Consider the following 22,935-nt stretch of genomic DNA (forward strand, 5'->3'; position numbering starts at 1 on the left):
GCTTCTCAATCAGTATCCTAAAATAGCAGGTCATTCTCAGCTGCTGGGCTGGAGTTCCTCCAGAAGAGAGCACAGGGAATACAAACTCATTGGGTGTGAGCAAGAAGCCACCAAAACACGATCTACAGTGGTTTCTCAAAAAGATTTTGCCTACTCAAATCCTTCTTTATCATTTTTTTTTATCAAGAGGCTAGGTGCCTGCCTCCCCCTGCTCCAACGTCTTATTTTATTTACAAGGAACAGTGACTTGAGAATGAGACTGAACATTGCCATATTCTTTGGGGCTCTCTTTGGTGCTTTGGGAGTTTTACTCTTTTTGGTTGCTTTTGGATCAGACTATTGGCTTCTTGCAACTGAAGTGGGACGGTGTTCAGGTGAACAGAATGTACGTTTGTTCTTCAAAATATTATTGTACTTGATAGGTGTATATCTACTATTGATGCCAGAGAAAAACTGTGGAGTCTCTATTTCTTCATAGAAAATATATAGAGAGAGCTGTTGATCATTATTACTTGAGATTATAAATATTATTTAAATATAGTTTGTGTAATAATTTAAACTGTGTTCCTGTGTTGATGTCAATTTTCTGTTTTATGTAGATAGAGAACATAACTTTTCACCATGAAGGATTCTTCTGGAGATGTTGGTTTAATGGGATTGTGGAAGAAAATGATTCTAATATCTGGAAGTTCTGGTACAGTAAGTGAAATTTAATCTTATATTACCTTTTGACTTTAAAATAAAAACAAGTTATTTAGTACATGCTACCTACAAAATAGAATTGAACTTTTAATTGTAGAAATAATAGAATATCTTTAGAAGACTCATATGTAATTCTTTTTAAGTAGAAATGGCTATTTGAATATTTTTATATAAAATGGAGCTTTAATACTTATAGCAGAGATTGTATATTTTTCTTATATATTTTATACATTTAAAATACACTAGTCTTAGCAAAAAATTACCTATAATAGTGTTTATTATATATAAGGTATTTTAATTTTAACTTGAGATAGAAATCTAAAAATTCATAGATAGAGGTACATTATTTCATATTCATGACTTCAAAGTAAAATATCATTTTTATTATGAAACTTAATTACCAGTGTTAGATGAAAGCTTACTTTATTTGGGCCTTAACCAAGTTGTGGACAATCTCAATAAATGTCTTTCTTTTGATGTTTTTATTCTGTATCATAAATTTTAAGTTTCTCATTCTTGGTAATAGAATAGTGTCTAAAAAATGAGGCATTCTTTCAACTGTATTTCATATATTGTATGAACCTTTGAAAATCAGCGCATTAAAAGTACCTGGCCTTTTCTCTAATTGAGTCCAACAAGAAACTGTTTAGTGCCCTACAGCCTACTATTGTGGGTCCTTATTAATTGCTCCTGTGATAAATCTTGTGTCTATAAATTTTCAAGTTTATAGAAATTATTATAAAAATATGACATAACAGAAGATGTAAACAAGCTGATAGCAAGTTGAAAAGAGAACATAGTGATGAAAAATAGAATTTTTTGAGGAATACTTGATAAAATATTTTATAGTTATTTGGGGTTAGATAATTATGCAATATGCCAATGAAAATTTCTTAAAATTATTAAAGTAAAAACATTGTAAAAGACATTGTGTAGAAATATTTTGTCATAGACTTAGAGAACAGAAGAATATTTTTTTCTTAGAGAGTATATGATGAAGTCTTTAAGTTTTCAAGTGATATAAACATTATTTTCTTAGAACTTAAATGCTAAATATGTTTTCAAGTTACTAAATTGTAAAATCTATTATTTGCATCTTTTCCTAAAATATTTACACACAAATTTATATCAATTTTAACTCATCAGAATATTTAATGCAAGCATATAAAATTTTTAATTAATTATATTTATAAGAGTTTCTAGGTGCCAGGTAATATGTCAGGAGCTGGAAAATTTTTATGAAAGTAAAAAAATGTGATGCTTCCATTGTGTCACAGCTTGTATGTTTTAGATGGATTTGTATTCCTCTCAAAAATATTCTTTGAAGAAGTCTTATCTTTAACAACCCTTCTGTGAATTCATTGATTTAATCTGAACTTTTATTTTAGTTGTGCAAGACCCATGTCCTGTCTTAATTTTCTTTGGGAATCTTCACTAAGCTTCTCAATAACACATTTGGTTTCTTTTCTAGCCAATCAACCTCAAACAAAGAACTGCACCCATGCTTACCTATCTCCATACCCTTACATGAGAGGGGAGCACAATTCTACCTCCTATGACTCTGCACTCAGTAAGTAGCTGCTTTGATGTGGATTTGTTTTTAATGCAAAATGTCTACCAATATTTTTTCAAGGGAAGTTAAAAGCAACATATAATTAAAATGGGTTTTATCTATTACCAATTTACATGCCATCTTTAACACACGATAGTTCTAAGAGAATATATAAAAGTAGAAAGTTTGGCTAAAGTCTAAAAGTAAAACCTAGGAGCCAGAGAGATAGTACAGGAGGTAAAGTGCCTTGATTATGACTATTTAGATTATAACCATAGTAGTTCCACTGCCACATGTGATCCCTTAGCACTGCTGGAAGATTACTTCTATATAGGAGTAACCACTAAGCACTTCTGGGGGGTGGCCTTTCACCCCCCTCCAGAAAAAGTGTTATTTATTTTGTTAATATAAACATTATTTGGGGAGCATTGTTCCCTAGCAAGGCTCAGGTGACCAGTCAATACTCAGCAAGTCTGATAGTACTTGGAGAACCTCCAAATTCATACACAGTATGGCTCTGTGGTGTTAGCCCTGAGCTAGGTCACGTGCATGCTAGGGCTGCACTCCAAGTCTCTGAACTTCCTCCCTGGTTACTACAGATCATTTTTAAGAAGTATTGCTTAATATGAAAATAGTGATATGTATTAGGAATTACTGCTGCTTAAGAATTAACTAATCTAACACTAGTCTTTCATCTCGAAAAAATAATATGTAGATTGATTAAATTTTTGTTGTTATTGTTGCACATAGCATATGACTATGCTATTGAATTTCTACAAAGTGAACTTGGTTGACTTCTACATCCTCTGCGAAGAGTATTTGTTACTTGGAAGTCAGAATTACCTATGCTCATTTGTGTCATCATATTCTTTGTGATCATCATACAATTTGCTCTATTAAAAGAAATAAATCTAGTTGGGTTTTGATTTGTTTTGCTTTGTCTCGGGGCCAGAAGTGCTTAGGGCTTACTCTGGCTCTGTGTTCTGGGATATTTTGTGGCTCCAGGAATGTGGAGATTAAATTCATGTTAGCTACATGCAAGGAGGGCCCTGCCATAGAATTATCTTTTCTGCTGATTGAATACAGTTTGATAAAATATACTGTGTAAGTTAGTGTGTCAAATTTTACTTTCAGCTAGTTTTACTAAATTTTGTTCACATATGCATACTAACCACAAAACTATGGATTGTTACAGTTTTTACTGATGTCAGAGATATTTTTTCAAAAAGAATAATACATAATGTTGTAAGTAAAATTAAAATTATCCAGAGAATCTGTATAATGTATAAATCTATATATTTCATCACATTAATTCTTTATTTTATTAAGGTTTTATCTTATTTGTTTTACTGAGTTAGTATTTGATGACAAGAATATGTTTCAGGGTATAATTTCATGTTTATTCAAAGTTCATGGTACCACCCTACAACCACCATCAATATTCCTCAAAGGAATAATTTTAATAAATCAGCTCCTGTGATTTTTGAGTTATGTTAGGTCTGAAAACTACAGGTTAAGGCTACAGCATAGAGATTTTAAGTACAAGTTAGTCTTTGATGAGTGTAAAATGACTAGCTAATTTATGAGAAAAATTAAATTAAAAGGTAAAATGACTTAAATGTGCTCACTATTAAAAGAGAAAGAATTATAAAACAAAAGATAACAATGTCATTGACTTCATTAATATTTGATGAAAATTTATTTGTATAAATGATATCTTTCTGTATTTGATAAGAAAATTTCAGAAATTAGTGATGAAAGACCTCAGCGTTGAGGCTTGATTGAGTTTTACTCCCATCTTACAAAACTCAAATGTCTTACTTGTGTTAGATTGTCTCACAATTAAATGTCATTTTACATTTGTTTTTATACATGGAGTATTAGCTATAATTAGACTCATGGTTTGACTACATAACTAAGATACTACCTAAAACAATTTTGATTCTTCAGATAATTTCCACATCTGATTTATTCATTAGCAAATGGGATGGTCTGTCTTTTAGTGTAAACCCACAATTTATTTGAATAAATATAATAGTAAGTACATCTTTGATTTTGTTGTAAAGAAAAGAGTTAGAGCTACATAAAAAGAGAATCGCTGTTGTCTTAAGTTGGGAAACTTAGAATGGCAATGTGTTCTTAAGAGAGAATCTTGGTTTAGGAAACCTCAATTTTTGCTTTTGAAGCCTTCGGATGATTAGGTTCTGCCTTATTCACAGTGGATTTTGAGTAAATTCTAACCACATGAAATAAATGTTTTTAAAGAGACACAAGGACTAGTGTTTGACCAACAAAGATAGTGTAACAATGGGGCCGGAGAGATAGCATGGAGGTAAGGTGTTTACCTTTCCTGGCATACCATATGGTCCTCTGTGCCTTCCAGGGGCAATTTCTGAGCCTAGAGCCCTGAGCACTGCCGGTGTGACCCAAAATACTAAAAACAAAAACAAAGATAGTGTAATAAAACTGAGATGTAAAACTAACCATTATAGAATTTAATGAGTCCTTTTATATTTATCTATTTTTCCATCTTTCTGCAAGTTTGCATTATCATATATTATAGTTTTACTTTTAGTTTGTCAAAGGATATAGCATTTGCTAAGCAGTGTCACTTACTTGACATTTATTTATTTATTTATTTTCATTTTATCTTAAAACCATTGTGATACAGAGTCCTGATAATAGTGAAATTTTAGATATATAGTAAAGCTGGGCCATTCCCATGACCAGTGTTAACCTCCTCCACCAATGATCCCAGAGTGCATCCTATACCACCACTCTTCATCCCCTGGCCTGCCAGTATAACAGGCCCATTTAAGTTTAGATTGTAAAAGTTTAGATCTTTTGATTCTATTGTTGTTAAGTTTGGCTTGGATATTTATTTCTGTCCTTTTTTTCCTCCACCAATGTACCTGAGTTCACTTGGCTCCTGGCTCCCATCCTTTCTTTTTTTTTTCTCCTTAACTTTATAAAAAAAATGAAGAAATATGAGGTAAAACAAACTAATCCATGTCCAAAGGTTTTATAAAAAAAAGGTGGGAGCCCCTATTTAAAAGATAAAAAAGAACAAAAAGAAAAAAACAAAAAGGTTGGGGAGTTAGAATATTTATGCATAGGCACAGGATAATTTGGGAACAATAGAAAGGGAAAAACTTTGTCCAGAAACAGGGTGTCCCTACCCATGAAACCATAAGACCAACTACAGGCTTCAGGTATACTAAGTTGTCTAACCCCAAAGTCTTTCTTCATGGTCCCAGTAAAAGTTCTCAATCACGGTTGTCATAGTCAGATTTCTGTAATTAGAGATCTTGGTTTTTTCAGAGCTCCTATGTCGAGGTCAGGATGTCACGAAGTGTCTTCTGGTTTAATCTCATTATTAAGTGTCAATGCTGCAAAACCTGCCCTGGAAGCAAATTGTTACTGTTTCCAAGTCATCAGGTTGTCCTATAAATCCTCTCTGGAGCAAGTTGGTGCCAGGGCAGCACGGAGAAAGTGAGGGGTCTGAGGGTAAAGTAGTGAGCTGATATACAGACATTATTCTGTAATTAACTTTGAGGATTGCTTGTGTTCAAAATAAGTGTTTGGGGCTGGAGAGACAGTGCAGGGGTTTAAGTACTTGACTTGCATGCAGTAATCTGGGTTCTACACAGAACCACATATGGTCTCTGAGCCCCATCAGAAGTGGTCCATTAGCTCAGAACTAGGAGTAAGTCCTGAGCATCACTGAATTTGGCTCTCTACATAAGCAAACAAAAATGGCTTTGGACTGTGGAAACACATGTAATGTGCATGTGTGATTCTAAGTGTAATTGCAGTATAATTTTTCTGACATGCATTCACTACCACTCTCCATCATAATTATTATGCATATTGTACCCTCACTAGTTTCCCTTTTTTAAAGGGAAACTTTAAAAAACTCTTTGTGATATTTTATTCGTATTTGTCAAAGTCTTACGCAACATGTATGATGTGAGGATTATTGTTAATAAAAAATGTTGACATATAGGAACATGTCTAACAAATTATGATAGACAAAATCATTTGGGAAAAGATAATTCCTTCTTCATGGCTCGTAATAGAATGAATGGAGCTGGTTTTCAAAAACATGATGCAAGCATGAATATTATTATTACTGTTATTATTCATATGCTGAAATCATAGGATGAGTGTGTATTAATATGTATTCATATCACGGCTTTTTAAAATTTTCTCACTAGTTTTCCCTTTTTGCTGGAGAACATTATCTGAAATACCTTGGGTTCACCATGTGGTGGATACTGAATTCACTTTTATCACTGAACATTCAGAAACCTTTATGTAAAGAAGAATGTTGACAAATTTTTCTGGATCTCCAGAGTCAGTAACCTAACCTAGGGTGTGGTTTGGTGTCTGTAACTAAAACTTTAAGAGTTTTAAACTCTATATTTTAAAACCAACCTCCGTATTTTTAAAAGTCACCTCAAGAAGATAGTGGAGAACTTTAAAAACAAGGTACAATCTGCATAATAATTATGATGGAGAGGGGTAGTGAATGCATGTCAGAAAAATTATACTGCAATTACACTTAGAATTATTATGTAGCACTGCATATAATTACTGTGTCACTTTTGGATGTAGTGATAAAACCGTATTCCAATTTAATTTTAAGTGCTTAAACTCTTATTTCACATATATATTGTAACTGTTTATCTATCTGCCTTAAGCAACTTTATCAGACACATTAAGTAAAAATAACTGACAAGGAAAGAGGTATATCCTATAACAGCAGTAGTATATAAAAATCTCACTTATCTTCACAATATTTTCAGTGATCTATGACTATATGTGCATAGATAAATATAGATGTACTTGGGGGATTTTTTGGGCTACATTTGACTTTGCTCAAATGTGAGCTTCTTTTGACTTGGTGTTTTAAAGTTGCTCCATGGTATTTGGGAGGCATGTATTTCTGAAAATTGAATATAGCTTTTTGCATGCAAAACATGTAGTCAAGCTCTTTTTTTGGCTCCAACATTATACTTGAGTTATTAAAATTTTGCTTTATTTACTCAAAATAAGGACAGAGATCACATCAAAATGAATTTACAAAACCATAAGTGTGTTTTTCTACTCCCCAATGCCAAACAATCATAATTAAACTCCAAAACCACTATTTGAATTCAAATAGATTCATAATTATTAAGTGTTATACACTTCCCAACTCATTTTGAGAAAGTTTATTGTTTGTAAAAAAAATTCCTGATAAGTATGTCCTGGCCTGGAAAACTATTGCCAAAATGTCTTTGTTGTCTCTTGAATTTTTATAATTACATTTAAAATTTTATTAATCAGCAAAAATATGGGAGTATATAATATTCCTGGAAAATCTTTTCAAAGCAGTGGATATTACCTATTTAATTTTTATTTTTATAACAAGATAAACATACCCCCACAGCCATGTTTTTATTTTCAGAATTAATTCAAAAGTGCTAATTTTACATTTTCTGCTGTTGATCTTAGATATTACTGTGAGTGAAATGATTCATTTAATTATGATCTGGGGCAATGACTCAGAATTACTTTATGAATAGTCACTCTAGGCTCATTCCTTTGCACTGTTTGTCCCCAGGACACAATTGGGATCAGCCCTTAATTAGTTACCCAGAAGCTTCCCAATGAGAATCAACAGGTAAAATGCAACAAAGAAAAGAAACTAATTGTAGATTTTAACATTAAATTATGTTATCTATAAGTCATTTAGTTAGGATTCATCAAAAAACACAGATTAAAGTTTTTCTATGCTGTCTGATTCTAAACTTTTTTGTCAGGTATAGTTCCGTGTTTCCTTTAAATCTAAAAATTCTCAAGTTTATATTCTAAAACTTTGTTAAATTCAGTGATAGTTATTGGAATAGTCATCCATACCTAGAGATGGTGGTTTAAGTTTTAGAATTTCTGAGTTAGGCTTGTTTACATTGAAATCCATGAAACAACTCCATTACCTTTGATATCTGTATGAATTTAGATTTTCTGGTTTGTTTCATGCTTAAATTTAGTCACAGTTAATTTATTTTTTATAATGTAGCAAAATATAACTGAATGTTTGTAAGTTAATTTTCAAGATAATTCAACACCTGAGTGAATCAATAATTATTTTCTGTGTCGTCATAGCTTATGGTTTCACTTCAATGAAATGAAATCACTTAACTCTTTTAACAATTATTTATTAAAATTTTCTCAATGCACAGTATATGGCTTAATCATACTTATTTTATAAATATTATTTACTGATTAATTCATTGATTAATTGGTTCTTGTGCCACATCCAGCGGTGCTCAGGGATTATTCCTGGCTTTGCATTCAGAAATCGTCCCTGGTAGGCTGGGGGACCATATGGGTGCCAGGAATCGAACCGGTTCCCCCTCAGGTTGGCTGCATGCAAGGCAAACACCCTACTGCTGTGCTATCTCTTTGGCCCTTAATCATATTTATGATCTTAGAACTTGACATAGCTCCCAAAGGTCAGTAGAAGTTTAAACGTGTTTAAAATGACAATGCAAATAGTACTCTCAACAATAAGGTAAAACCGGGGCCGGGCGGTGGCGCTGGAGGTAAGGTAAGCCTTACCTGCGCTAGCCTAGGAGACGGACCGCGGTTCGATCCCCCGGCGTCCCATATGGTCCCCCTCGCCAGGAGCGACTTCTGAGCGCATAGCCAGGAGTAACCCCTGAGCGTCACCGGGTGTGGCCCAAAAACCAAAAAAAAAAAAAAAACAAAACAATAAGGTAAAACCATTTCAAAATTAAATTTTATGCTCGTCTTTCTTCAAAAAAATATGGTGAGCAATTCTATCTTCTAATAATAAGTTGAAAATATGCATTCAAAGAGCAAAGATGTTCTTTGAATCTTTGAGATTAAATATTTGGGGTTTTTTTTTCTCGGTGTCTTTGCATGGGCAATTTCACTTATTCAGATGCTGTTTTATTCTTTCTAGTCATTTATTTTATTTTACTTTATTTTATTTTATTGAAACCATTGTGATATACAAAGTTTTTGTTTTTGTTTTTGGGTCACACCTGGCTCTATGTTCAGAAATCGCTCCTGGCAGGCTCAGGGGACCATATGGGATGCCGGGATTTGAACCACCGACCTTCTGCATGAGAGGCAAACGTCTTACCTCCATGCTATCTCTCTGGCCCCCAAAGTTTTTATAGTTAGGCTTTAGATATATACCAGGGCCATCCCACCACTATTGGTGACCTCCCTCCACCAATGTTCCCAGAGTGTATCCTAACCACCATCTTTTGCTCCCCAGCCTGCTATTATAATAGTCCCATTTAAAGTTTAGATTGTTATAGTTTGGTTCTCTTGATTCTGCTATTGTTGAGTTTGGCTTGGAGATTTAGTCTTGTCCTTTCTTTTTTCCCTTTTCTCCACCAATGTACCTGAGACTGCTTGGCCCCTAGACCCCATCCTTTCATATTGTTTCTCCTCCTCCCCTTAGTTTCTTTTCTCCACACTATACTCTGTGGCCAATGGCATTTGTAGGAACTCTCATTTATACCATTACGTTTCTTCATGTAGTTATTTTAAATATCTCATATAAGTGATATCATTCTGTATTTATCCTTCTTCTGGCTTACTTCATTTAACACAATATTTTCCAGTTCCTGGTGCTACAATATTCCAATCCTATGTTGCTGCAGATTTTATGATTGCATCATTCCATATGGCTGTGTTGTATTGCACTGTATAGATGTACTACCTCTTCATGATTGCACTACATCCATTGTTGGACATCTAAGTTGAGATAAGTCTTAGCTATGTGCTGCAATAAATAGCAGTGTGCATACATTTTTTTAGATGAATGTTTTTCTGTCCTGGGTGTAGATACCCAAAAGAGGGATTATTGGGTCATATGGCAGCTCAATTTTGAGTTTACTGAGAACTCTCCATGCTATTCTTCAATGAAGTAAGTTTACCTCTTACCTAGTTCAAATTCAGCTTTCTAAAGAAGCCTTTCTGTATAGCACTGTGTCCCTCTAATACATGAATTAGAAGTGGCTCTCTTCTAAAAAAAAATTCTTAAATTTGATCACCTATAGCAGTGTTTAATGTTTTACTCTATGATTTTTTGTTCATTTTAAAAAAATTTTTTTATTAAAACAATTGTGATTAATGGAATCCTTAATAGTTGAATTTGAGATATACAATGAGTCAGAGCCCTTCCCACCACCAGTGTCAACCTCCCTCCTCCAATGGCATGTTCATTCACTTTTCCCCCAATTTCTGCAGCATCTTTTTGCATGTTTACTTTTCTACTGTTTCCACTGTAGAATAAGTGCTTAAGGAATAGTTTTGAGAGTCTCTGTTTCTGTTACTGTACAGAAATATGGTGCTAATTCTGATGTCTAGGTAATGGTACTATTAGAATTTTTAAAACCTTTACCAAATGAACCCAGATAACATTTTATAATACTTGGGTTTTCAACATGATTTGCACATTTACTTTGCTTCCATTATCAATATTCATATATTATGTATTGTTTTGGCCTTTCCTTTCATCATCAATATATCAAAAAGTTAGGGAATAAGTTAGATGAAAGTTATAAGAAAATTATATAAAACTAAATGTTGAAAGAGGCAGCTAAGCCCTAGAAATAGTAAGCAGTGTCTTGGACTATAGTTAATAGAAAGCCAATCATAGCTTTTAAAAGGTTATTTATTTTTCCTAAAAGATCCAAAGCAATTTTCATGGTGATTCATTCTGAGATGGGGTTTCTTTCCTCTCTCTTGCACCATGATTGGTAGGTCATATTCACCTGTTTCTCTTTTATCTTCTGAAGAGCACATGTGTCCTTAGATTTCTCCAGTCATTTTCTATTATTGTTTTAACCATTATAAGTGTTAAGTCACTTGTGTTATGCTGAGCTATGGAATTCTTAATTGTCGAGCTATAATAACAGTGAAATAGAAGGGAGAAGGATGGGGAGAAAATTGATGAATGGCAATTCTGTTTTTTAATTTTTAATTATGAGAACAATGATGCAAAGAGGACAAGGTAAAGTTACAGTGAAAGGACAATTGCCCATAAACAGAGTTCTCAGAAGAAATTCCCTTGCTGATGCCTAAATATTAAACTTACAGTCAAAGAACATTAAGAAAAATAAGGCAGAACCCATGTACAATTACTTTGTCCACAAGTCCCCAGATTGTAGTACATTATAACATTTCTTAGCAGTACACAAAGCAACCTAAAGCCATGAGATTTATGTGACTCCTTAAACATTGAAGGCATAGTATTTTTCTTATATTTTCATGCACATACATATTAGTTTAAGTTAACATCAAAAGTTTAAGAGGTTTTTTTTTTAAGGGTTAGTCAAAAGGACACAGTAAAAATGGTGTTAGAGTGGAAAATATTGTTTGCATAGGCCCACCAAAATATGGGGGACATGGAAAGGAAAAGCCTTGGTCTAAATACAAGGAGACCTCTACCCCTGAAGTTTCCTGGCATAAGACCAACTCTAGGCTCCAGGCAAACTAGTTTATTCAATCCAAGTCATTGTCTGTAGTGCCAATAGTTTTTTTTTTTTCATGCAGTCTCCTATTGTTGGCATTAGGTTTCTGTATTAAAGATCCTGGAATCTGCACATCCTTCATTGAAGTCAGGCTGGTGTGGAGCACTGCATACTCAATCAGAAGGGGCTGGAGCAGTGGCACAAGCGGTAGGGCACTTGCCTTGTACGTGCTAAACTAGTATGGACTGCGGTTCAATCTCCCAGCATCCCATATGATCCAACAAGCCAAGAGCAATTTCTGAGTGCATAGCCAGGAGTAACCACCTGGAGTGGCCCCCAAACAAACAAAAAACAAACAAAAAAAAAAACAAACAAAAGAAGTATCATCAAGAGAGAAGAAAAGAAGAAAACATTGAAGCACAGTGCAGAAAGAGCACTGGGGAGGGAGACATTGGGAAAGGTCCTTATGGAAAATGTGGAATAAGTAAGCAGGACAAGGAGTAGGAGGAAGCCAAATCATAAGCAGTTAATGCAAGGGTTCTGAAGACCTCTAGAAGCTTCTCCATTCAATGACACCACTGACGACATTAAGGGCAGCTCTCTCTCCTAAGACATCTTTGTGTAAACCTAAACTCAATTGCCTGGTAATGGGTTTGGTCCTTAGACCTACTTTGCATTCTTCTCCTGCTCACTGTCCATTCTCTTGGATCTAACTTTGTCTCACTAGCAGAGCCCTCCTGCCCTCTAGGGAGCAAGTTCCTTTTCCTGCACATTCTGTCGCCTCTCAACCCTACTGACAGCCAAGCCCCACCCTGGATTCCATCTTTCTTTTTTACTGCCAGTGCAGAAGTTAAGAAGCCCCAAAAAGGGTAGGGCAATAGAGAGATGAGAATGTGAAAGCTTACCACAGCGTGTGGGCAATGAAGGAATTAAAACCTTTGCGATTGACTCACACTTGTACTTGGAATAGCATCCAAAATAGCATAACATTAATGAGAGTACAGACTTTTTACTAAAATCATACCGATGAAATATCTTCTTACTATATAGAACAAATTAAAAGCATAAATATGAATACCTTGTATTGAAAAGCTATAAACAACAGAAAAATAAGCTGTTTAAGTTTATGGAAATAAAAAGAGCATATTAGTATTTTGTAGGCATCTAATCTAGTTAGAATGCTATTTCTCCCCACTCACCCTTTCCAAATCAGTCAAGCTATCCTAAGCTTGTTTCCTATTATTATGGTGTTTACATATGATAATGTTCATGTGAGGAAATATTGGATGTTGTTTTAAGTATATCAAATAGCTTTAAATACCTTTGCTTTGTTTTAACTGGGGAGGGGATAGCATCCATAAAACTTAATTGGAAAATATAATAGTGACTTGTGTAAGTACCTAGATATTTGCAAATACATTAAATCCAATTAATTTTCCTACTATTCACTTTGCATAGCAGGAGGTCCAGTTTCTTTTTGCTGAGTAAGACTGCAAGTCCCAATGTCATTTGCCATTTACTCAGGGGCTCAGCCAGTCACCCTAGCGTTTAGGTGAACCCTTGGAGGCACTTACAGACCTTTCTTCTGAGCAGTGCCTGATGGCTTTTCAGCTGCAGTACCCAAACTCAAAGCAGTGATTCAGAATCACATCCTCAGAGGGTCATATGTTGTGTGCTTTATATTTTTATTTATAGGCATCTTAGGAATGTTTGGCACTTGATATGAGTTTCTTACAATAAGCTCAGTGATTGCTTTCTGTAAACATGATTGTTGGATTCTTTAAAGTAGCATAACTTGACTTCCCTCCACAGAGAGCAGGCTCCAGCCAGCCTTTAGGAGGCTTTTGTTGATTTCTGTGGAAAATGCCAGTCACTCTCAAAAACAGAAATTTATGTAAAGGGAAAGGAACTTTCAGGTACTCTATATCAGGATATTTGAACCTGGGCAATACTAACATTTAGGACTCATAGTGTCTCTATGGAGCTGCCCTGTGCATTTGAGAATGTTCAACAGCATACTGAATCCTTCCAATAAGATTCCAGGAGCAATTATGGGTACTGACGTAGAAAAAGTTTCTAGGCATTACCTGATGATTTGTGGTATGTTGACACAAAATCATCTCTAATGAGATATGAACTGTGATACATTCCAAACATTCATTCCCAACAGTCCTGATCCAGATTCTTCTTTGGAACTTTACCCCAACTTCCTATCACATTCAGCTCTAGTTATGGTTAAGAGGCATAAGCATTAGTTAGCTTACTTCTACTTTCTTCCCTGCACAATGTTCAAATCTGAATCTAAGATATGTATATGTAGTTGTTATAGTATTTTTTAATGTCTTAAATTTAGAGGCTTTTGTTAGGATTCTGTACTCTTCTGTTAGAAGTATAAACTGATCTGATTTAGGCGCTTAAAGCACTGGACTGTTTCAGATGCTTTGGAATCAGCTATACATTCTCACTCTCAAGAAGCAATAACCCAGAGCTTGAGTCCTGGGTGGAAGAACAGGAAGTTGGGGAAAATTTGAGTGAGAAGAGAATGGTTGAGATGGTCCTAGTAGAAGGGGTGGAGGGACAACCCATTAGCTTTATATACTGTGTCAGATGAGAGAAGAGTCAACAAAGGGTTTGATCTGATCTATGTTTTGACAGAATCTCTCTGATTTTTGCTTTATTAATGTATTGTATAAAGACTAGGGTGGAATCTCCAGGAGGAAATTATCTTTACTGTAGATGTCTAAGATCAAGATAATAGCAATTGAAAATGTGTCTGATTCTGGTCTGATCCTATTAAAGCCACTTAACAAATTAGTAAAAATCTATCAAAATAAAAACTATATCCAAACTCCTTAAAATACTAGCCCTAGAATTAATTTGTATTCTTTTTTACTTTAAAGGTATTTTATTATAAAACTTTATCATCTGTTCTCACTTGGCTTTGTTCTTAGAGATTACGCCTGACAACTAGGGGATGATAGATAGTGCCAGGTATCACACCTGGAACATTGTTTCATGCAAGGCAAGTACCTTAACACCTGTAACTTCTTTCTGCTTCTATAAAATAAATAGCATAAGTAGCATAGGAATGAGGAAAAGAGTAAAAGTATATTTTTCTATCATCACATTGAACTATAAATATGTTTTAAATTGAATTGATAATACTACTGTTAGCTGAGAGTTCTCTATAACTGCTAGATTTGAAATTTCAGGACTTCTAAATATTTTCTCACAATCCATAGCTTATTTTCATCACCTCAGTGAGATTTTACACAAAATTAAAGTTGTACATTGTGATCAGTTTCTGTCTATGGAATTTTTTCTTTTATATATTGAACTCTGGTGAGATCATATCTAAAAACCATTTACTAAACCTCACATTGAATTACTTTAATAACTGTCATCAATTTCCTATTATGGTATTTTTGTAGGGGACTTGATTTTATTTAGACCTCCCTTCTACATTTGTTTATCTATAGTGTTTAAGATACTGTTTTGTCCACTCCATTCTACTGTTCAAATGACCCACTGAGATTATTTGGACATTATATTTCTTCTTTATAAACTTTCCTTTCATTTCTTCTTTATAAGTTCTATTTATTTTTCAATGTTATATGAAATTTTGGGCCTTCTATTTTGGTGGACTATGACACTATCCCTGCAGAAAAAGTGGTGAATTTTTTTTCCATAAGACTAGGTATGGGCAGAATGCTAGATTCCTTACTTAGACTTTGTTGACACTAAGAGATAAATACTCTTAGGGCACTCCTAGACTCTATGGACATTTCTTTCTGCCTATCCTTTCACTGCTACTATCACTCAGGAGTGAAACATTATAGCTGCAAACCCAGATATAATTTATGGTAGATCTGCATATTGGAAAGCCTCCTATGTTTGTAGAATTCCTGGCTCTACACTAGGTCAACTCTGACAACCATAATCAAGAAGGGAGGGACGTTTAATTTATTTCTTGTTGAGATGGATTTCCAGAGTCCTCACATGGCCTTAGCTGTAACTGTGAATGGTGGTTTTACTCCCACAGAAGGAAGTCCTGATAACCTTTTTAGCCTTCTCTGATATCTGCATGTCTAGAGGAAATTTGAGGTTACATTATGGCAGAAGTTCATTTTATCTGCTTATATTTCGAAAGAACAGCTGACCGGATTTGCTAATGGATTGGGTGTGGGGTGTCAGAGAAAGAGAAGAGTCAACAATGCCCATTTTATTTTGTCCTTAGCAACTGGAGAAATAAAGTTTCTATTATTAGAAAGTGAAAGGCTGGTACAGAGGTGCTTTTTTAGAGTGTCAGTAGTTCGGGAAATTTTAAGTTAAGCATGTTTGGTGAATGAGTCACAAAAGATTTTTTGTCAGTCTAGGGCTCATAGTGGTGGGCTGGGAAAGAACCATATTTGTGGGAGTCACTGAATCAACCCCAAGTGATCAGATCAACACCAAGTGGCCAGACTAGAGACATTGGAAGAGTGAATGTAAATAGAAGATCCATCCCAGAACTGAATTAGAGCATGCCCTTTAGTAGTAGGTAAGGGAGAAGAGAGAGAAGAGAAGTAACCACAAAAGTGTTACATTGGAAAGGCTGTGTGCTATTATGAAAACAAGATAATTCTTGTCAGAGGGGATAGTGAAAATCTCAGTCTAGTGTCCCTAAGTAGAGAAAGTCATAAACTGAGATTTGGCCTTCAGATAACAGTAATTTGAGGTCTCCTCTTACTTTTCTTTCTCAGATTAACCACCACTATTTTCCTGAAATGTGATCACATTTTATTTGCTATTTTCTCTTCTATTTTAAATGATTGCATATGAATTATAGACAAAAATACTACTTAATAAATAACTGTGCAACAAGAGGAATTAGACCTAGTAAATTTATCAACACTTGGGGTTAAATAGTATCACAATTTCTTCACTTCTATTTATTTATATCTTTATTTCTTCTTTCTTTGTGCCTGTATTATAAAAAATATTCTTGAAAACTTTTGTCACTGTGATTTTTAATTTTATAATACTGCAAAAGGGTTTAATGAATATAACATTCCACACCACACAGTCCACTAGTGTCCATTCCCTTCCATCATTGTCTCCAAGTCTCCACCTCATTCTCCCCAGCCTGGCTTCAACGTCTGTGACCTCCTGTTCCTTCCCAGCTCACTGTCATGGTACACCTGACATAGTAAAAATGTCCCATAGGCCTGATCTTAGATTATGTGGCTTTTAATACTTTGTTTTTACCTATTGCATTCCTTTATATTCCACACGTGGAAGAGACCATTCTCTAGCTCTCCCCTTCTGGCTGATGTACTCAGTATGATATCTTTCAGTTCTATCCATGTAATAGCAAATGACGTTGTTTCATCTTCTATTATAGCCAAGTAGTATTCTGTTGTGTAGATGTACCATAGTTTCTTATATTTTGTTAATTACTTTATTTGAACATCTTGCTTACAAAGTTGTTCATGACTGGGTTTCAATCATATCATATACAACACCAGTGCACATCTCTCACTAATCACCATTTCACTATTCACACCACCATCACTATTCCCTATTTCCCTCCCATCCTTTTCCCTTCCTGCCTCAAGGGCAGACATTTTTTTTCTCCTTTTTTTTAAATTCCTTTTAGACATTGATGGCTTGCACTATTAGTAAATAATGGGTACCATGCATATAACTTTATTTCCTCTCAGCACCCAGTTCTTTTCCAGAGTAATCAATCCATTTATCATTGTCACTGTGGACACTTCTCTGCGATAATTGTATATGTACCACAGTTTCTTTATCCATTCCTCTATTTTTGGACACTGGCTATTTCCAGATCTTGATTACTATTAATGCTGCTGCCATGAATTTAAGAGTAAAAATGTCTTTTTTCAGAATAGAGTTTAGGAGCATCCTGTTTATTTTCTAAAGTGGCTGAACCAGTTGACATTCCCACTAGCAATGAATAAGAGTTTATTTGTATTTGCAGCATTGCCAACACTAATTTTATTTTATTTTTGGTTTTTGGGCCACACCCGGCAGTGCTCAGGGGTTACTCCTGGCTGTCTGCTCAGAAATAGCTCCTGGCAGGCACGGGGGACCAAAAGGTATCACTGGGATTCAAACCAACAACCTTTGGTCCTGGATCGGGTGCTTGCAAGGCAAACGCCGCTGTGCTATCTTTCCGGGCCCTGATTTTATTTTTTTAATGTGTGCCAGTCTCACTGGTGTGAGGTGACACCACATTGTTTTTGTATATCCTTATTTACTTTGTTTACCTGGACACAAAAATTGACACCTATAAACAAACTATCGTATAAAAAGTTACTACTATCACAACACAGTGACTAATATAAACATAATTTCTGGTGACAAATAGAATGAATTTATGGAAGCATGTGGGGAATAGCCACTATATGTAATTTTTATGGTAGCCTACCTGCTTTACAGGTATTGCTTCCTGGATCTTGAACAACACCGTGAGAAAGGATTTATTTTTGCCATCTCAAAGTCACAGAAAGTCAAAGTGCTTAGGCCTCTCAATTCAAAGATTATGTAGTAAATGTAGTAAATTATAGTAAAATGTAGTAAACTGTTCCATTTATACCAACACTTTCTTGCTTACACTAAAGGGATATTACTGCTTCATTTGCCTCCTAAGTCATATATGGTTTAAAATAAAATTTACATTGTAATAAGAAAGAATTACTTTTTTTCTCTGCTGCATGATGAATTAATAATACTTTTTCCCCCCCTTACTGGCATATAGTGCCCTAAGCACTGCCAGAAGTGATCCTTGAATACAGAGCCAGAATAATAATACTTTCTAATCTTTCCTTTTTACTAACAAGTTTAGGGACCCTGTAATAAAATTAAAAATCACTTTTAAAAGTACCATTTTAAGGAAAGGGTTATCTTTTTTAAAAATAAAGGGGCCTTGAGAGATAGCACAGCGGTAGGGCATTTGCCTTGCACACAACTGATCCAGGACAGATGGTGGTTCGAATCCCGGCATCCCATATGGTCTCCATGCCTGCCAGGAAGGATTTCTGAGCACAGAGCCAGGAGTAACCCCTTGAGCAAAAAAGCAGGTGTGACTGAAAAACAAAAACAAATTAAAATGCCTTTAATAATATTCACATTCAGTATTTCAAGGCTGTAGTGGGTGAAATTTTATTGACATCAGTGGAGCCTTTGTTTACTTAATACCATTAAGAAACTTGAAACATTTTATGGAAAGTAAAGCCTTAACTTGGTTTTAGAGCAACAGCTGTTTCAAAACAAATGTGAGTCTCTGCTGTTATTGCTTGTTTTGTGCTGAGTAGAGGGAAATCTTCCAAGAATGTGTCTTATCTCTTCAAGTAAATAGAACAATCCTCTAGGAGACCATGTCCTGAGTGACTGTAGAAATTTTGTAATTGATGATATCAATGAGTGTCTGCTTGAAATGAGCAATTTTAGAAGGCAGGTGATTTTTTTTTTTTACTTTATTTAAAGATCATGGTTACAAAGTTGTTTGTAACACAATTGTTGCGTTTTCTTTCCACAGTTACAAAGTTGCTCATGATTGAGTTTCAGTCATACAATGTTCTCTTTCCCACCTTAATGTCCCCAGTTTCCCTCTCACTCTCCCTCTTTTCTTCCCCCTGCACTCTCCCTTGCGCTAAGGCAGATGTTTCTGAGAGGAGGTTTTGAAGTTTGATCTTTACAGTTTCTGTCAGAGAAAATAATGTTGGAGGGAAAAATCTTTTTGGATTCTACCCAGAAAAATTGGAAGAGACTGCTGAGACTACATTGCTTTAAATCACACACACACACACACATACACACACACACACACACACACACACACACACACACACAAACACACACACACACTAGGGAATAGGTTAGCGAGTTAAGTTATTTGCTTCTAATAAACACACAGTAAACAGTTGGCAGGTCAGTGAAAATTCCAGGATGGATCCTTAGAGGAGGCCAAGTCAGTGATGCATGTACATGATGGGTCTGGTGTTCTGTGTGTGCTAGCTTTGAACCTAGTCGATCCTGTCTTTTGAAAAGTGGGGAAAATGGTATCTAGTGGCTTGTGAAGAAGCAAGCTATGACTGTTTATTGGAAGTCAATGCAAAGTACTTGGTCTGAGCATGCAGCCAGCTCTCTGTTTGTCTGGGGACTCTCCTATTAAAGCTGGCTGAGCTAGCACTCCATACACATGTGGTTCACCTCCCAAAACTCAGGCAGGTCCAGATTTGGGGCTAGAGAGAGAATTTTTTAGACATTTGTTGGCAGGGACAAGTCACATTGTGCACACACCCACCTCACTCTAACAGCTCAATTGCACTCCCATTTTGGTACCATTAGTGTCTGTTTAGAAGCTTTTAGTTTTGCTTCTTTTTAAAATTTCTTTATGTGCTCTCTACCCATTTAATTTTCCTCAAAAAATAGGTAATTTCTATGAAGTTTTGTGAGACTCTGGTGTTTTTATTTTAAACATGAGAGAACAATTAAATAGGCATTTCCATAAAAAGAGGATTATATTCTCTGTTCTGAAAATTTTGGCTTTCTTTTATTCAACATCTTTCTTCCACAAAGCAGACGGCACATCTTTTGTTGTTATTGTTGCTGTAGTTCGTGTGGTTATAATAGTATTTACATTTATGCTTATGAATTACATAACATTTATCCTTTTATTACCACCAAAGATCCCCAGGCCTTCTCCCCTTGCTCTATTACATCTACTGGATCTCTTCCCTCTCTGCACCTCCCCCCCCCTTCCACACACCCTTGCTAACCTCAATTCTGTATTCAAAATTGAAGTGGTTAGAACTATGTGAGGGAACTAGTCAGAGGTGGACTGCAAAGCTTTTGGCAAAGGTTTTCCCCATGGGGAAAAATTTAGTGATTTTTTTCACAATACAGGAGCCAAAACATTCCACTGTGAAATGATCATATATTCCATGGATCAACAAGATTCCATCCTACTGTCTAGCAAGAGTCTCTCCCCTTCATTCTAAAGGTTTTCACTCTCTGTTACTTCACTCTAAGTTGCCGGCACTATCCTCTCTAGTTTTTCTTGCCCCTTCTGTTCTCCGCCTCTAGGTCTTGTGTTCATGTTCCCTTGTAAGTATCCGACTCTCCACAGAGAGGCCTTCTGTAGACTGCTGAGCTCTGGTCAAGTACTCTTCACATTTTACTTAATTTTACTACAATGCTGTCTTCTTTTTCTCTCCATACAGGTGTAATGGAGAATAGTCATTTTATTATGCACTCTTGTTATGTATGTCTTTTTATACTGCCTGATGTTACAGATTATCTTTTTATGTCATAGACTAGTAAGTAAAGCTTAGTGTCTGATATAGGATAAATTGTCAGTTAATATTTAACATGGATAAGTTATTATAGTGTTTAGTTAGTGTTGAATTGCTTCTTTTGTTGAGGGATTTATAATAAATGCCATGAAATACAAAATAATTTCAGTGCTATATTAATCCTAAATTAACATTTTGATGCAGAAATAGAAATTACTTTTGGATCACAGTTCTAAAACAGAGATTCTTAATACCATAGTTGAAATATAATAAAGACCAAAAAATTTTTCAGAGAAACGTGATTTTAATGTTATATATTTGCAAAGACAGTCATCTGAAAAGAAAGACTAAGTCTTAGAATTCTTAGAACAGAACACTAAAAATTAAGTTAGTAAGACTTTGGTTCAATTATTTTCTGTATAAAAGCTTTGTGCCAGCATCAAATTTAATGTTTAAAAAGTACACAAATAATTTATAATTAAAATATTCTTTTCATATCTTAATATAAAGAACCAGATTTATCAAAAAGTATTGACACAACTGTAACCCTATTAAGTAAAGTATAAAAAATAAAAATTGAAACAAAACCAAGAAGAAAAATAAATAAAAAAAGACCCCATGACTATGTAAATTTTCCTCTCCTGATATTTTTGGAGTTGAGCTTGACCACATAGAAATCTTTGTTATTCTTGATTGATTTCTTTTAACTGGGTAATTGTGAATGTGGAAAGAATGACTACATAATTCTGGATCCCTATAGCAATTACCCAGGTATTAGGTATCATTACTTGGTTCCTGAACTCTTTTTCCCACATGTCTGTTTCTCTCGATTGCAAATATAAGTGATAAAGAAAGGTTCTTGGATCTCTCTGGTGATCAAGCCCAAATTATGGCTCCTTTCCATAGTGAGTCAGTTAGCTTCATTCTATCCCAAGACCATTAAATATGCCCTAACCTTGACTACATACTTAGATTTTTCCAGTGGGGACTGAACAATAGATTACTTATTATTTAATTATTTGTACTTTACTGGTCACACTAGACATAAAGCATCCCCTAAGGTTCAAAAGATAGAAAAGACTAAAATTTTGTCCCAAAGGAAAGAAATTGATTTGCATATGAAAAGAGGGGAAGGTAATACAGAGTGTTAAGTTTAATGCCTGTCAGGAGTCAAGAACTTGGCTTGAAATTGGATATAGAAAAGGCATCCATTTTGTATTCATTTATATTAAACCTTCCAGTTCTCATACACACATAACCAGATGGGTCTCATAATATTTTAATGAAGCTAAGTTACTTACCCAAGGTCTCACAACTGTGAAGGGAAATTCCAAATCTTGAGTCTATATGTACTCTTGTCTCTATGCACTGTCTTCTACCTTTTGCTGAACATGAGGAACTAACTCAACTATATGCCTTCAAGGAGTAGAGAATGCTTTATAGAACCTCAAATTTTCAGGCAATTACTTTTAGCTAGAGAAAACAGTATTTCAGAGGCCTGGAGACATGATTAGCACACCCTATCCTTTACTCCTGATCCTGGAGACTTCAGTGTAAGTTTAACACTTCTAGAGAGTGAGGTAGGATGAGCCATAATCAGAAGTATCAAGCATAAAAGACCAAGGAAGGAGTGTTGATTTATCTTTTTTTAAAGTGGGAGGTCAATACCTAGAGATAATCAGGGATTTGTCTTGGCTCTACACTCAGGAATGACTTTTAGTAGGTCCTGGGGACCATCTGGAATTCCTGGGATCAAACCTGGGTCAGCTGCATGCAAAGAAAGCACCCTTCCCACTGTATTCCAGCCCTGATTTATTGATTTTAAAAAATTGAAAGAGGTAAGGATTAGACAGCTCAATGGGCTGAATACACTCTGTTT

General features: G+C 35.0%; 1 protein-coding gene across 1 annotated transcript in view; it reads left to right on the forward strand.

Moving 5' to 3' along the window:
- The first annotated feature begins 253 nt into the window (after positions 1-253).
- The window catches only part of TMEM182 (transmembrane protein 182), a 59,475-nt gene continuing 36,793 nt past the window's right edge, over positions 254-22,935 (forward strand). Inside the window, exons 1-3 of the mRNA XM_049784945.1 lie at positions 254-385; positions 600-699; positions 2,174-2,272. Coding sequence (XP_049640902.1) covers positions 254-385; positions 600-699; positions 2,174-2,272 — 331 coding nt within the window. The remainder of the gene's footprint in view (positions 386-599; positions 700-2,173; positions 2,273-22,935) is intronic.

The sequence above is a fragment of the Suncus etruscus genome, chromosome 12 (assembly GCF_024139225.1).
Source record: "Suncus etruscus isolate mSunEtr1 chromosome 12, mSunEtr1.pri.cur, whole genome shotgun sequence".
NCBI lineage: Eukaryota > Metazoa > Chordata > Mammalia > Eulipotyphla > Soricidae > Suncus > Suncus etruscus.